This window comes from Boleophthalmus pectinirostris, unplaced genomic scaffold (genome assembly GCF_026225935.1).
Source record: "Boleophthalmus pectinirostris isolate CB_2022bp ecotype Guang Dong unplaced genomic scaffold, ASM2622593v1 HiC_scaffold_1, whole genome shotgun sequence".
NCBI lineage: Eukaryota > Metazoa > Chordata > Actinopteri > Gobiiformes > Gobiidae > Boleophthalmus > Boleophthalmus pectinirostris.
Genome location: NW_026570970.1, coordinates 37,794,443 through 37,811,942, shown reverse-complemented (window position 1 = coordinate 37,811,942; position 17,500 = coordinate 37,794,443). Strand labels below are relative to the sequence as shown.

At 40.8% G+C, this 17,500-nt stretch overlaps 1 protein-coding gene across 1 annotated transcript in view; it reads left to right on the top strand.

The window, feature by feature from the left end:
- col18a1a (collagen type XVIII alpha 1 chain a) overlaps positions 1-17,500 on the top strand; it is a 209,168-nt gene that overhangs the window by 137,921 nt on the left and 53,747 nt on the right. The window contains exons 4-6 of the mRNA XM_055154234.1: positions 1,108-1,359; positions 8,783-8,866; positions 14,199-14,258. Of these exons, the coding sequence (XP_055010209.1) occupies positions 1,108-1,359; positions 8,783-8,866; positions 14,199-14,258 (396 nt within the window). The remainder of the gene's footprint in view (positions 1-1,107; positions 1,360-8,782; positions 8,867-14,198; positions 14,259-17,500) is intronic.

Below are 17,500 nucleotides of genomic sequence, written 5' to 3'. Positions count from 1 at the left end.
TAGCCCATTTTTCATCAAGGTGCCCTGGTTCCCCAGCACCTGATGCAGACCTTGTTTGGCCGGGCGACGTCTGAGCCGGCATGTCATACGTTTCTTTCTCTCTCATCATTGTATGAGGTGGGCAGTAGCACGAAGGGTCTTGCCCAAGGACCCACACCCACACTGGTTAGCTCATTGCCCCCCCTGCCCCGTCAGAGGGGGGGATTTGAACCCAGGTCTCCCATGTGAAAGTCCAGTGACTTACCAATTGAGCTAACCAGCTGCTAGCTAACCAGCTGCTATCTCTATCTATCTATCTATCTATCTATCTATCTATCTATCTATCTATCTATCTATCTATCTATCTATCTATCTATCTATCTATCTATCTATCTATCTATCTATCTATCTATCTATCTATCTATCTATCTATCTATCTGTCTATCTATCTATCTATCTGTCTATCTATATATATATATATATATATATATATATATATATATATAAACTTAAATGATCCACCCACATTCTCTTTCATAATAACTTTCATAATACACACTCACCAAGACAGGGAGGGAACGCCACGATCCATGGGCTAAGAATTAGTTTCAAGTTTTTTGTCCATCTGTTTTTGCTGAATGTGCCTTATAATCCGGTGCCTTATAGTCCGAAAATTACAGTATTCCACAAGGCTCCTGACTACGGTAGCCGTAATGCTTCAACAATCCATCAAGTGTTGTGGCTTCGTAGTTTACCAAAGTCGTACAGAAATATTTTGACAGATTTTTGTGTGCCGTGTACCCATATAATCTGATCGAGGTCAGTAAAAACAACCACAATTAATACATAAGGCGCCGGATTATAAAGCACACCATACATTTTTGAGAAATTGAAAGGATTTTAAGTGTGCCTGATAGTTTGAAAAATACGGTAGATGTCCGACTATGGACTTCGATTGTCTTCATTTGACTAGAACCGAATATTATGGGTGAGGTCACAATCACTTAGTCCACTTCTACATCCAGTTTATGATATGAACCACAAAAGTACTCTGACTGTCTCCAGCTCAGTTTAAACCACAGAGATTATCCCGTGTGATGCTGATGGTTTCTTCTGGTCCTTCTGTAGGTGATCCTGTTCTACACCGAGCCTGGAGCACAGAGGAGCTTCGAAGCGGCTCGCTTCCCTGTGTCGTCCCTGAAGAACATCTGGACGCGCTTCGCTGTCGCTGTGGACGATGACAGAGTGAAGTTTTACCTGAACTGCGACACGGACCCTCAGGTGACGAGGATGGAGAGGAGCCCGGAGCCCATGCAGCTGGAGCCCGGGGCCGGGGTGTTCGTGGGACAGGCCGGAGGAGCCGACAAGGACAAGTTTATGGTCAGTCACTTTAAGTCTGGTTTTGTGGAACTCATTTGAACCTTTTTTTAAAGAGAGGGTGTTATGCAAAATCAATGGTTGAGCTTTCTGTCTGATGTTGTATCCTCATCAAAAACATGCCTGAAGAGGTTTAAGAGTCATCCATGCATGTTTGAGTAATCTAGTGATCTCTCCTGGGCTCTGTTCAAATCCTCTTTATGATTAGGTGGTGGAATTAATAAGCCTTGTCTATTTTGCATTTATTTAATTCCAGTTCAAACACAGGCTCGCCTCTCCACAGTTAAAACCGGTTACTTGGTTTTGTGCCATTACCAACTATTCTCCGCAGAGAGAGATGTGTTTAAAGCCATACTGTGCAACATTCCAGGATTAAACTAGGATTAAACCAGGACTAAACCAGAACTTTACTCTACCACTGTAAACCAGCGCTAAACTAGGACCAAACAAGTACCAAACTTGAATTAAAGCAGGATTAAACCAGGACCAAACAAGTACAAAACCATGTACAAGTAGACAAGTCAAGACCAGACCCAGGAGAGACCTAAACTGGGACCAAACCAGGACTAAACCAGGACTAAACCAGGACTAAACCAAGACTAAACCAAGACTAAACCAGGACTAAACCAGGACTAAACCAGGACTAAACCAGACTAAACCAGACTAAACCAGGACTAAACCAGACTAAACCAGATTAAACCAGGACTAAACCAAGACTAAACCAGGACTAAACCAGAATTAAACCAGGACTAAACCAAGACTAAACCAGGACTAAACCAGGACTAAACCAAGACTAAACCAAGACTAAACCAGGACTAAACCAGAATTAAACCAGGACTAAACCAGGACTAAACCAGGACTAAACCAAGACTAAACCAGGACTAAACCAGGACTAAAACCAAGACTAAACCAGGACTAAACCAGGACTAAACCAGAAAACCAGACCAAGACTAAACCAGGACTAAACCAGACTAAACCAGGACTAAACCAGGACTAAACCAAGACTAAACCAGGACTAAACCAGGACTAAACCAGAATTAAACCAGGACTGAACAATGTCTTTAAAGTCCTACTGTGGAACATTCCGGATAAAGCAAAGCTCCATGAGCTGCTGGAAAACCCTCCACCAGAAAAGTGACATAGTTCATCTTTAACACAAAGTTGTGTGTTTAAATGCGTCTCTTTAAAGTTTAGTTTAAATAGTGTAACATATAGTGAGCCCAGTGTACACATGGTTGCTAGGTAACAGTGATGAAATTCACTAGTGAATGATTCTCATGGTTTATGACCGGGAAGTTAAAATGTAGATCTATGGTTAAACTTTTTTTTTTTGGTAAAACCCAAAATGCAATAATTCAGGCTGTCATAGGCACTTTAAGTTCAGAGCCATTAGCTGACCTTTGACCTTGAGCCTGGGGTCATGGGAAGTGGAGTTTCCAGTGAAATGAGCCTCAGTTTGAACAAAGTCTAAATATTTAGGTCTCATAAAGTGGTGCTCCAGAGCTGAATGCCTCTGCTGTCAGAGCACTGTCCCCGCTGTTTAAAGAGAACAGGACTTTAATACTTTAGAACACATCAGCAGTTTAGAGTTTAAAGGAACTGTTTGTTTCTTTTTCATGTACCACAAACACAACTGGACCTGTGTCTCCAGAGTCTTCACCTGCAGATGGAGACACACCTGCATTTGTCTCATTCTCAGTATTTTACAAACTATAAGTCGCTCTGGAGTATAAGTCACACGAGCCAAAAAATCTGTAATAAAGAAGAAAAAAAAAACATATATAAGAGGCACTTTTTGGGGGAAATGTATTTTATAAAATCAGAGACCAGGAACTGACATTTCCTGTGTAAAGTCAAGTTGTAGTAATAAGAATAGAAGAGAACAACAGACTGTTAACGTCACATATGAACAATTCTTCAGATAAACTATAACATAAACAACAGAACAGAACAAGTTTAACCAAACTCTCCATCTCACTCCAAATCACTAAATCTATTAAATTCTTCATCCTCGGTGTCACTTTTGAACAACTTGTCTGCTTCCTCTTCTGTGTCGCTGTCATCAGACTCAGCATCAGTTCCAGTTAGAATTATTCGTGTCTTTGTGAATCTCGACAGGATGGTTTCAGTGTCACTGAAGTCCAGACTTTGTCCATCCATCCAGTGACTTCAGGAAAGTTTCATGGTGCATCCTCCTGGTGTCACAAGTTTCTCTCTCACTCCAAACTTTCTTTCTGCTGCTTGATTATCGTTTTCAGCTGCAGATTTCACAACTTGCAGTTTGTTAATCTGCAAAATCTGATTTTGTTTTTGGGGCATTTGTGTTCAGTCTTCTCAGTCTTTGTCTTTATAAGTTTGTTGAAATGTTAAATAGTTCAGTGGTGCAGAAGTAATGGTGCGATCGACTGACATGATACAAACAGAACAGAGGCTCTTTCTGCAGGAGACATGTGCAGTAGAGTGAAGTGACAGTGGTACAGGAGGAACAGGAGCAGCACATACTCACACACAAGACTAGAACCTCTCACTGCTTCACTGAAACATTTGTATATATAAGTCACACCAGAGTATAAGGCTACGTTCACACTGCAGCCTGAAGTGACCCAAATGTGATTTTTTGGCCCCTATGTTCCTGTATCTGATCTTTTAATGACAGTCTGAACCACACAGATCTGATTTTTTCAAATGTGACCCAGGACACTTGGATATGTGCTCCTGAAACTGATACATATCTGATCTTTTGACATGTGACTTCAGTCTGAACGGCCAAAGTTGGTAACCTACACGTTACCAACAAGCCACAAATGTACACAAACGTTCTTCTCGTCATACGTAAAGTGTAAATGAACTCCGTGTGACTGAAGTGAAGCACATCGCTATCCCACCACACGTTCCTTTCAACAGACTGTCCCACAAAACACCATGGCCAAAAACCTGGTCCTTCTCCTTCTCAATCTCCTCCTTAAAACAAGTAAGTTGTTCATGTTCTGGCTCCGGTACGAGAGGAACTTTAAAATCTCCACGTGCACACACAGAGCACACAGAGACGCTCGCTGTGGTTGACGTCGTCATGTCTCCAGTGTCACATGTGGGACACTTTTGGACTGTTTAATGTTCACACTGGCGTCACATACAAGTCACATTTAATTGGAAATGTGAACGACCTCGCAAAAACATCGAATTTCACAAAAAAATCCAAATTGAGTGTTAAGCCCTGCAGTCTGCACTGTTGGGCAAGTGACTTTAAAACTGTTATGTTATTTATGACTTCTTACTGTCATTTCAAAGTCATTCTTTATATTATAATATTACTGTATTTAAAATGTAAGACATTACATTACTATTGCAGCACTTTAAGTTCCTCTCACCAAAATAACTGCGAAGATGCTGAACTTTTGCACTGTATATGGACTGAACCAGGACTAAACCAGGACTAAACCAGGACTAAACCAGGTCTAAACCAGGACCAAATCAGAGCTGAACCAGGACTATAACAGGACTAACCTCGGACTGATTCCAGGACTGAAGAGGAGGCCTAAAACAGGACTGACCCAAGTCTAAACAGCGTGGAGTTCTGTCAGTCCTTTTGCCCGCGGTTAACTGACAGGCTACGCGGCCGCGTCTCCGGTGTTTCACCGCTGCTGATATTGTGGTGATTTTAGTGAATATATATGAAGAAAAACCCACCACTTCAATCCAGGTTAAAAAAGCATTGTAACGCGCGTTATTGACATTTGTCAATATATATATATATATATATATATATGGCATATACAGGGAAAAAAAAAAATATATATATATATATATATATATATATATATATATATATATATATATATATATATATATATATATATATATATATATTTTTTTTTTTTTCCCCTGTAATGCCACATTACTGCGTTACAGCAAAAAGCACCACATTACAGTAATTTGTTACTTTTATAACACGTTACTCCCAACACTGACAGTCTGAACGTAGCCTAAGTCACAGGAAATACCCAAACCATGAAAAAAGTGTGACTGAGGCGATGTTCAGACTGCAGGACTTAACGCTCAGTTCCGTTTTTTTTGTGAAATCCGATGTTTTTGTGAGGTCGTTCACATTTCCAGTTAAATGTGACTTGTATGCGACTCCAGTGTGAACATTAAACGGCCCAAAAGTGTCCCACATGTGACACTGGAGACACGACGACCTCAACCACAGTGAGCGTCTCTGTGTTTACAGAAGTTGTCCAAACATGGACGCAGCATCGAGCACCTGGAGATTTTAAAGTTCCTCTCGTACCGGAGCCAGAACATGAACAACTTACTTGTTTTAAGGAGGAGATTGAGAAGGAGAAGGACGAGGTTTTTGGTCGTGGTGTTTTGTGGGGCAGCGGCAGCGACGTCCGTTGAAAGGAACGTGTGGATGTGGAGATGGAGCCAAGAGTGGTGAGTGGTGATGTGCTTCACTTCAGTGACACAGAGTTCATTAACAATTTTCACCTACTTCAGCGCAGAATAGTGACGTTTGTGTCTTGTTGATAACGTGTAGGTTGGATGAATGCACTTTGGCCGTACAGACTGAAGTCACATGACAAAAGATCAGATATGTATCAGTTTCAGGAGCACATATCCAAGTGGTCTGGGTCACATTTGAAAAAATCAGATCTGTGTGGTTCAAACTGTCATTAAAAGATCATAGAGGGGGCCAAAAAATCAGATTTGGGTCACTTCAGGTGCAGTCTGAATGCAGCCTTATAGTCTGAAAAATATGGTTTATGTTCAGGCTCATGTGAAGCTCAGAACCTCCAGACTTCCCTCCCTGAGCTGCAGAGGCTGCACTAGCACTGACTCATTGGCTTTGGTTCTGGGGTTTAGGGAGAGACTGTTCAGATCAGAGAGAGAACTTTTATGTTTAAACACACAGGATTTCAGCTGTGAAGACCAGGGATGTACCCAAACACAAAATCTTTCTTGGAGCAGCAAAAACAGACTTTAACTAGTTATTTTTTCATTGTGTGTTGTTGTATTTTCTACTCTCCCCTGGGAATAACTTTAGAACATGTCCAAGAATTGCAACAGTACATTTATCAAAACATGTCTTCTTCAAAAAATGCTTTGAAATCAAATGGGGTCAGAGTTGCCAGTTAGCGGGGTGTGAGATGGGTTGCCAGATAAGTCCAGTTTTATGTATCGGGTTTTTCTGCGTCCCAGACTCAAAGGCAGTGTTCATGGGGGAAAGGGGAAGTCCATAGAATTATTAGGAGGTTTTTTAAAGATAAGATCTGTGTCTGGTCTGTGAGATCATGTCTGAAAATGTGTGACAAGTGCTTTGAATCTCGGCCAATTTAGAATCAAACTGATGTAAACGCGCACGCCCCAGAGCCGGAGGGTCACAGGTCCGACTCCTAGACAAAGTGTTGCCTTTTTATGTAGAGTTTGCATGTTCTGCCTGCGTCTGGTGGGTTTCCTCTGGTTTCCTCATCAGCCTGAAAACAAGCATAAGAAAAAAGTAAAGTAGGTTGAAGACAATTAAAACAGGACTAAAGCAGGTCTAAGACAGGACCAAAACCAGGACTAAACTAGGACTAGACTAGGACTAGTCTAGGACTAGACCAGGACTAAACCAGGTCTATACCAAGAAGAACCTAAACCAGGATTAAACTGAGACTTGTGTTTTTTTCTCACCAACATTGTGATTTCAATTACATTTACAATTTATGTTTTAATAATAAAATTCTGTTCAAAGTTCACATTTTTAACACATCCAGAAGAACTGACCAAAAGACTGAAATCTGAACTGACAAACAACAAGAATCACATTTCAGAACATGTTTGTCCAGATCTAAACTCAGTGGTGCAAAGTAACAAATTACATTACTGTAATTGAGTAGTTTTTTATGAGTAATTAGTAATTTAGTAAGTAGTTTTTGAAATAGGCAGTTTTTACTTGAGTACATTTTGACCCAAGTATTTTACTTGCCTGCGTTACTGAGTAAAATCAGACTGACAGAGAAAAAAATTAAATGTGAAAAAAAAACAAAAAAAAAAAAACAATCTGCCATAATTAAAAGTAAATATTGTGGGTTTGCACACGCTGCATTTTCCCTCTAGAATGTTGAGTCAGTGAACAGAACCTCCGTCTGCCTCAGGTCAACCTGATGATGCTGGAGCCACAGAGCCACAGATCGAGGTCGTCATGGAAATGTTTCATTTCTTATATCAGCGTCAGTGTGAATGTGTGCAACATTTTCATTTTACATACTTTGATTTTGGTTTTCATATTTTTCTTTTTTTTATTTTAGTGTTGTGAATTGGACCATATAATTCAGAATTTGTTAAATTGTTAATTTGTTAAATTTGTTAAATATTTTATGCAGTTAAAGTTCTAAGTTCTATAAAGGAAAAGTGAGTGTTAAGCACAGTTGTGTTTAAAATGTACAAAGTTTGTCTGTGTCACCTAAAAGTTGATTCAAACAACTTGTTCTGGATTAGATTTATGACTCATCCTTTTTACATCAAATCACTGAAAGTAAGAAAGTCATTTTTACTCAAATTACATTTTAAATTAAGTAGATTTTTAGATGGTTACTTTTACTTTTACTTGAGCAGGAATTAAGCAAAAGAAGACTTGAAAGTCAAGATACTTTAACTTAATTACAATTTTTCTCGACTTTTTCCACCTGTGCCTAAACTACAGAGTGAGATGTTTTTATACAGAATAGACAGAAGATTTAGTTGTTTGTGGAGGAAACGATGATACTTATGATATTTTAAAAATTGCAGCTTTTGCTAATGGAGATTTTAATTTGATTTTAATTAATCTTGCAGCCCTACATTGAAGGTTGGGGCAGATGACACAGGGTTCCCACGCTCATGGAAATCCTGGAAAAGTCATTCAAATTCAATAAAAGTTTTGGAGAAGTCATAGAATTTTAGTATTTCTTTCACGCGACTCCAGAATTCTGTTCAGTTTTCATGAGGCTGTTCTAATTATTTGTGAACATCTGCGCCTTTTGTTTAAAAGAGACAAAATAAATGCACTGACAGGATTTTAAATGTTCAACAATTATAATCCCAAACCATAAAGTGAGTGGAAAGAGTTCACATTTCAGATTTAGAACTAAAAGTCTGATCAGTTCTACACATGTAGGTGCTGTAAAGTCATGGAAAATTCACTTTAGCTCATGGAAAAGTCATGGAAAAGTTATGAAATTTTGTCAGTGAAAAAGTGTGGGATCCTTGATGACAGTAATTGATTCATTTATTCAAATCATTTCAAGTTGTTTTTTTCAGAATTGTCAGACCATTTTCGTGTTTGTGTTTGTGTTTTTTATTTTATTTTTTTCACTTCTATGCTTTTGTTCACTGAGCTTCATATTTGGATTGGTGTATGTTTTATTAGTTGTGTTTTGTCTGATCTTTAGTGTTGTGTTTTCAGGGTGTGATCAGTGAGCTGAGGATCGTGGGCGACCCCAGAGCCGCAGAGAGACAGTGTGAGGAGGAAGAGGACGACTCTGACATGGTACAAACTCATCTGTTTCATTTATGTCTCACAACTGAACACAAAACTGTAAGAAGAGCAGCAGAATCACACAGGACAAGTACACAATTACATCTTCAGGATGTTTATGATATTTATAATAAAGTTTGGAGTCCAGCTGGTTTAGTTTAACTCACTGATCATATCTGAACTCAGGATGACGCAAAATTTGCATCAATTATGTTTAAATACAAATGGAAAATATCTATATGAAACATCCATGGATTTATCAGGACTAAACCAGGCCTAAACCAGGTCTAAACCAGGACTAAAGCAGGACTAAACCAGGTCTAAACCAGGACTAAAGCAGGACTAAACCAGGTCTAAACCAGGACTAAAGCAGGACTAAACCAGGTCTAAACCAGGACTAAACCAGGTCTAAACCAGGACTAAAGCAGGACTAAACCAGGTCTAAACCAGGACTAAAGCAGGACTAAACCAGGTCTAAACCAGGACTAAAGTAGGACTAAACCAGGTCTAAACCTGGACTAAAACAGGACTAAACCAGGACCGAACCAGGACTAAACCAGGACTAAAGAAGGAATAAACCAGGACCAAACCAGGACTAAACCAGGACTAAAGCAGGTTTAAACAAGGTCTAAACCAGGACTAAACCAGGACTAAAACAAGACTAAACCAGGACTAAATCTGGACCGAACCAGGACTGAACCAGGATTAGACCAGGACTAAACTTGGAATAATCAAGGACTAAACCTGGTCTAAACCTGTAATAAACCAGGACTAAACCCCAGAATAAAAACCAGGATTAAACCTGGACTAAAACCAGGACGACAGTAGGACTAGACTATGGCACATTTAACCAGGATTAAACGAGGGCTAAACCAGAATCAAACCAGGCCTAAACCGGAACTAAACTAGGAACAAACTAGAACTAAAACAGGACTAAACCAGAATCAAACCAGGGCTAAACCAGGACTAAGCAAAGACTAAGGCATGTACAAGGAGACAAATCAAGACCAGACCAAGGATAGACCTAAACTGGGACCAAACCAGGACTAAATCAGGACCAAAGTAGGACCGAGCCAAGACTAAACCAGAACTAAACTGGAATGTTACTCTACCACAGTAAACCAGGACTAAACCAGGACTAAACCAGGACCAAACCAGGACTAAACCAGGTCTAAACCAGGACTAAACCAGGACCAAACTAGGGCCAAACCAGGACTAAACCAGGACTAAACCAGAACTTTACTCCGCCACAGTAAACCAAGACCAAATCAAGACCAAACCAAGACTAAAACCAGGACTACACTAGAACTAGACTCTGGCACCTTAAACCAGGACTAAACCACCAAAACTAAACCAGGACCAAATTAGGACTAAATCAGGACCAAACTAGGGCCAAACCAGGACCAAACCAGGACTAAACCAAAACTAAACCATGACAAAACCAGGACTAAACTAGAACTACGCCAGGACCAAAGTAGGGCCAAACCAGGACTAAACCAGGACTAAACTAGGGCCAAACCAGGACTAAACCAGGACTAAATCAGGACCAAACCAGGCCTAAACCTCGGTGGGTAGCGCCCCCTGCAGTTCAGTGTTGTCCTCACAGATGGCTGGTTTCCTGGTAGAGCCGTAGGACTTGGGTCTCAGTCTGCACCTGGTCTGAGTCGATGGGTGGTCTGACCAGCAGGGGGCAGCGTTCTTTCCTCTCTCTGTGTAAACAAAGACAAATGTTTACTTTCACTTTCAGCTGTCACTCTGGTCACACGCTCAAACAGCAGGGGGCGCCGTCCAGAGTCACTGACCCTTGAAATACTTAAACATCTCAAGACTGGATTATAAAACTCAACCAGGACTGAACCAGGACTGAACCAGGACTGAACCAGGACTGAACTAAACCAGGACTGAACCAGGACTGAACCAGGTCTAAACCAGGACTAAACCAGGACTAAACCAGGTCTAAACCAGGACTGAACCAGGTCTAAACCAGGACTAAACCAGGACTGAACCAGGACTAAACCAGGACTAAAGCAGGATTCCACCAGGACTGAACAAGGACTAAACCAGCACTGAGCCAATTTTAAACCAGGTCTAAATCAGAACTAAACCAGGACTTAACCAGGACTAAACCAGGACTGAACAAGAACTAAACCAAGGCTGAACTAAACCAGGACTAAACCAATACACTGTGTTGAAAAATAAATTCAGTGATCTTATTTATGAAATGTCTTCATATGACAAACCAGCAGAGGGCGCATGGACAGCAGAATGAAACAATTCAAAATCAAATACAAAACATTAGCAGCCAAACATGAGCCTCTCGCACTGAAGTTGTTTTCCTGAGCACTGAACACACAGACACATTCAGATAATGTTCTACGAGGGATGTCAAAAGGTCTAGATCAGAGCTGGGCACTTATTTTTTCCATGGGGCCACATGAGAAACAGAAAATATTGTAGAGGCCAAAATGTTAAACTCAATTGTGCATAATATGAATTGTATTTCTTTATAAAAATATATATATATATATACATTGTTGTGAGGAGCTGCTCAGACTGGGAAGAGTTTATGTTCTGACTAAACAATGAAAAAGTGAGACTGCTGAACAAAAACATGTCATTTAAAAACACCTCTAAAGTAAAAGTAATGCAGCTTTAGTCCATGCATGAGGTCAAATGATAAAAATATGTTTATTTTGTTTTTCCAAATAATCTTAAAGGGACCGGTCAGAGACAACCAAAGGACTGTATGTGACCTTGGAGCTGGACAATGCCCAGATCTGATCTAGAATGATGTTGAGTTGTATCAGAACAAGTGTCAGAGCACATAGACCAGTACACACACACGAACCAACATGAACCTATACATACTACTGCACCACTGACGATCACACACATATAACACACATGGGAATAGAACAGGAAGTACTACTATCTACAGTGTTGGAAAGGTTACTTTTAAAATGTAATCCCCTACAGATTACAGATTGCACACCCCAAAATGTAGTTTGTAACGTAATACATTAAATTACTTAAAGTGAGTAACGTAATCTGATTACTTTGGATTACTTGATATTGTCATGTTTTTTTAAACGACATGAATGTAGCAACCACATCCTGAAAATTCTTGTTTGTTGTCTTCAAATTGTCTGAGCCCAAGTCTCCATGAATAAACAACTGTTTACTGTAGAAACAAAGACCACGAGATCTTAACATAAGAGGTTTTGTCTGTTAAAAGACAGAAACAAGATCAGCCTTTCCTTCACCAGATTAAAAAATATTATTGATAGAGAAATTGTTTTTTATATGAGATCACCTTAAATTCTGTCAAACTACTGTTAGGTGTCATGTTGTTTAGACCTGGTTTAGTCCTGGTTTAGTCCTGGTTTAGACCAGGTCTAGACCAGGTCTTTAGTTCTGGTTTAGTCGTGGTTTAGTCCTAGTTTAAACCTGGTTCAGTCCTGGTTTAGTCCTGGTTTAGTCCTGGTTTAGTCCTGGGTTAGTCCTGGGTTTAGTCCTGGTTTTAGTCCTGGTGTTAGTTCTGGTTTAGAGGCGCACAGGAGGAAGTGCGGTTTACGCGAGAAAACACGGTCCACACGCGGCACATGAGACGGCGGTGTCCGCGCTGTAACTACGGAAGGAGACGTGGTCCGCGGGTTCTCAGGTTAATGACGATGATGAAGGTGTGTGTTTGTGTGTGTTTGTGGGTGTGTGTGTGTGTGTGTGTGTGTGTGTGTGTGTGTGTGTATATGACAGTAGTGCAGATATTATGAGTCTATGCAGGTTGTTTTCACCAGTGCCAGTAGCTCCTGTTTCACATTTAAGTTGTAGGCGATTTTATATTTGTTTTTTGTTTTTTATATATATTTCACATCGGGAGAAGAATTTCCAAGACACAAATGCGTTTTTACCAATGCACTGCTGCTTCCACTGTGTGACTGACACCACCAACTTTAACATGACGTTTACATCGCTATTATTGCGCGCGTTCTGTTTGGGTTTCCGGCAATGAGTGGAATTACTGAAATAAAAAAATAAATAAATGCGAGGTAGCACAAAATGTGAAAACAGGAAAATACCGCCTTGTAATCCACTTATTTCAGCAAAGTAACTGTAATCCAATTACCACTCATTGAAACAGTAACTGTAACGGAATACAGTTACTCATAATTTGTACTCTGATTACGTAACGGCGGTACATGTAATCTGTTACTCCCCAACACTGACTATCTAATGCTGTTTTTATTATCACTTTGGTCTCAGAATCACTATTTTGGGAAAAAATGTAATTTGATTTTGTCTGCTTACAAATAAAAAAATTGATGGCAAAAAAAAAAAAGAATCATTATAGACCTTTTTCACAACGGCTGCAAGTGCCGCAATGTAGCGTAAACGTAACTTATGTTAATGCTTTTCTGTGGTAAAATATCTGTGTAAATATGTGTGTAAATGTGTGTTGTTTTCTCCAGCAGCTTCATAAATCTGCCCCATCACCAAATCTTCAACCAACAAACTCCACAAAGAATAAACATTCTTCATGAACAATTTATCCACAACTATCAAGAGAAGAAAGACCAAAACTTAAAGGAAACAACTGACCACACATTAGTGACACAAGAAACTAAACTAATGTTATGATCATGAAAAAGACATAAGTAATAAGTCATTCATTAATAAATAACTTGTTCACTCAGACTGATTCTAGAATTAAAAGAAAAAAATAAATTGAATGATGTTGATATTTGCATAGACAGAGAGATTTGTGCAGTTCAAATGCTACAGATGTTCACAGATCACAAGTCTCACATTTAACCTGTACAAATCTCTCTGTCTATGCAAATATCAACATCATCAAACCGATATTTCATTTTAAATGTAGAATTAATTGTAGAAAAAAAAAAGAATTAATTGTAGAAAAAATGACTTCTTCTTTACATTTTATTCATGAGCATAACATTAGTTTAGTTTCTTGTGTCACTAATGTGTTGTCGTTGTTCGTCTTTAAGTTTTGGTCTTTCTTCTCTTGATAGTTGTGGATAAATTGTTCATGAAGAATGTTTATTCTTTGTGGAGTTTGTTGGTTGAAGATTTGGTGATGAAGCAGATTTATGAAGCTGCTGGAGAATACGACACACATTTACACACATATTTTGCCAGAGAAAAGCATTAATAGGAAGTGATGTTTACTCTACATCGTTCCACTTCCGGCCGTTGTGAAAAAAGTGGACTGAGTATCAAGTGTGTTTCTTAGAAGAGAAATTGAGTTTGAAATGTTCACATGGTGACAAGATTATTTAACACACGTGAAGTTTGATTCTGATTCAATAAACATGTGGTTTCTGTTCAGGCGTCTGGAGAAGGAAGTGGAGACATCCCAACAAGAAACGATGGCAGAATTCCATTTGTGGTAAGAAACTATACAAATCACAAAATACTTATATACTGCTGTTACTGCTACTATTACTACTACTCCTACTTTGATACTGCTGCTACTTTTGATCGATTGATTGATTGATTGATTGATTGCATTTATATAGCGCCTTTCAAGATACCTAAACGACTTTTATTTATACAATTACTGATACAAACACCTGGTGCAGGGGCGGAGCCTGAAGTGTGGATACTTGCTATTACTGTCACTACAAGTACTGCTGCTACTACTACCACTACTTCTACTGTTGCTACTTTTTCTCTCCTATATCGTTGATAAAATTATATTTGTACTGTATTTTGGATCTCAGGACTCAGTCTGCCTCAGCACACGTTGCTTTTGGCCCTGGTCCATCTGATAACATCTGTGTGCTCTGTGTCTGTCCACAAACCTCCAAACCTTCCAAACCCCAAACCCCAAACCTCCAAACACCCAGACACCCAAACCTCCAAACCTCCAAACCTCCAAACCTCCAAATCAAACCTGTGTCTGTGTCTGTCCAAACCTCCAAACCAAAAACCTCCAAACCCCCAAACCTCCAAACCTCCAAACACCCAGACACCCAAACCTCCAAACCCCCAAACCCCAGACCAAACAGATCTCCAAACCTCCAAACCCCAAACCTCCAAACCCCCCAGATCTCCAAACCCCAAACCTCCAAACCCCAAACTTCCCAACCCCCCAAACCTCCCAAACCTCCAAACCTCCAAACCCAAACCCCAAACCTCCAAACCCAAAACCCCAAACCTCCAAAAACACGTAAACCTCCAAACCTCTAGACCTCCAAACCTCCAAACCCCCAAATCTGATAACATCTGTGTGCTCTGTGTCTGTCCACAAACCTCCAAACCTCCAAACTCCAAGACCCCCAGACCTCCAACCTCCAGACCCCAGACCCCCAAACCCCCAATCTCCAAACCCCCAGATCTCCAAACCCCCAGACTTCCAAATCCCCAGACCTCCAAACCCCCAGACCTCCAGACCCTCAAACCTCCAAACCCCTAGATCTCCAAACCCCAGACTTCCAAACGCCCAGACTTCCAACCCCCCAGACCCCCAAACCTCCAAACCCCTAGACCACCAAACCCCCAGACCTCCAACCCCTAGACCCCCAAACCCCCAAACCTCCAAACCCCCAGACCTGCAAACCTTCAAACCTCCAAAACCTCCAAACCTCTAAACCCCAATTGCCCAAACACCCAAGCCTCCAAACATCTAGACCTATTAAACATCCAAACCCCAGACCTGCAAGCCCCCAAACATCGAAACCCCAAACCTCCAAACGCCCAAACCTCCAAACCCCAAACATCAAAACCCCCAAAACCTTCAAACCCCCAAACCCCCCAAAACCTCCAAACCCCCAAACCTCCAAACCCCAAACCTTTTTCACCCCCAAACCTCCAAACCCCAAACCCCAAAAACCTCCAAACCTTCAAACCCCCAGATCTCCAAACCTTTAAACCCCCAAACCTCCAAACCCCCAAACCCCCAAACCTCCAAACCCCAAACCCCAAACCTCCAAACCCCAAACCCCCAAACCTCCAAACCTCCAAACCCCAAACCTCCAAACCTCCAAACCCCAAACCTCCAAACCCCCAAACCTCCAAACCCCCAAACCTCCAAACCCCCAAACCCCCAAATGTCCAAACACCTAAACCACTAAACCTCCAAACCCCCAAACCTCTAAACCAGAACTAAACCAGAACTAAACCAGAACTAAACCAGAACTAAACCAGGACTAAACCAGGAACAATACTTGGATGTAACATGACCCGGTCTTTTTCTTTTTTGATAAATACGTTTTGGTTCAGATCCCAATGACACAGAACATTGACTTTACACTGAACAACAGACGGGCTGCGCCGCGCTTTATAATTATGTTTAATGGTGAGATTTGGTGAGATTTGGTGAGATTTGGTGAGATTTGGTGAGATTTGGTGAGATTTGGTAGATTTCCGATGAGTCACGGTCGGAAATCGCAGCACTTTGATGTGGACGCGGCAGAATGTGTGTTCCCAGAGCAGCCGTTGTTCCACGTTTATTTAACTTCAAAATAAAAGACTCAAAGCAATGTACATTTCAGATTTATCTTAAAAATACTCGCTAATCCTTTATTATTAGTCTGTCTACGTCTGCAAGGCTCCAAATGCTCCGTCCCACCTTGTGATGTCACGAGGAGGCGACAACATGTTGTAGTTTTTATTTCATTTGTTGGTGTTTGATGTAGTTTTATTTACCATTCGGTTCATTTTCCGTTAAACTGGCAGGTTTGTGGTTCAAGTCCTTTTCCCTAAGCACAGATACTGCTGTTATGTCATCGGGCAAGACACTTCACACACACAAACACACACTCCAACTGAATCAGGTGTTTCCTGAAGAGTCTGACCCCAAACCCTGAACCTCTCTCTCTCTCTCTCTCTCCATTCTTCTCTCTCCCTTTCTCTTCTCTTTCTCTCTCTCTTCTATGTTTCTTTCTCTCTCTCCCTTCTTCCCTCCCTTCCTCTTTCTCTCTCTCTCTCTCTCTCTCTCTCCCTTCCTCTTCTCTCTCTCTCTCTTCTCTCTCTCCCTTCTTCCCTCCCTTCCTCTCTCTCTCTCTCTCTCTCTTCCTCTTCTCTCTCTTCTTCTCTTTCTCTCTCTCCATTCTTCCCTCCCTTCCTCTTTCCCTCTCTCTCTTCCTCTTCTCTTTCTCTCTCTCTCTCTCTTTTCCTTTCTCTTTCTCTTCTCTCCCCTCCTTTCCTCTCTTCTCTCCTCTCTCTCTTCTTCTTCTCTTTCCCGTCTTTTTTATTTTTCTCTCTCTCTCCCTTCTTCTTCTTCTCTCTATCTCCCTTCCTCTTCTCTTTCTCCCTCCTTGTTCTCTTTCTCCCTTCTTCTCTTTCTCTCTCTCTCTCTCTCTCTCTCTTTCTCTCTCTGTCTCTCCCTTCCTCTTCTCCTTCTCTCTTCTTCTTCGTTTCTTTTTCTCTCCCTTCTCCTTTTCTCTCTCAATTTTTCCTCTCTCTCTCTTCCTTCCTCTTCTCTTTCTCTCTCTCTCTTCTATGTTTCTTTCTCCCTCCCTTCTTCTTCCCACTCTCTCTCTCTCTCTCTCCCCCTTCCTCTTCTCTTTCTCACTCTCTTCTTCTTCTTTCTCTCTTTCCCTTCTTCTTCTTTCTCTCTCCCTTCCTGTTCTCTTCCCCTCTCTCTTCTTTGTCTTTTTCTCTCTCTTATTTTCCTCTTTCTCCCTT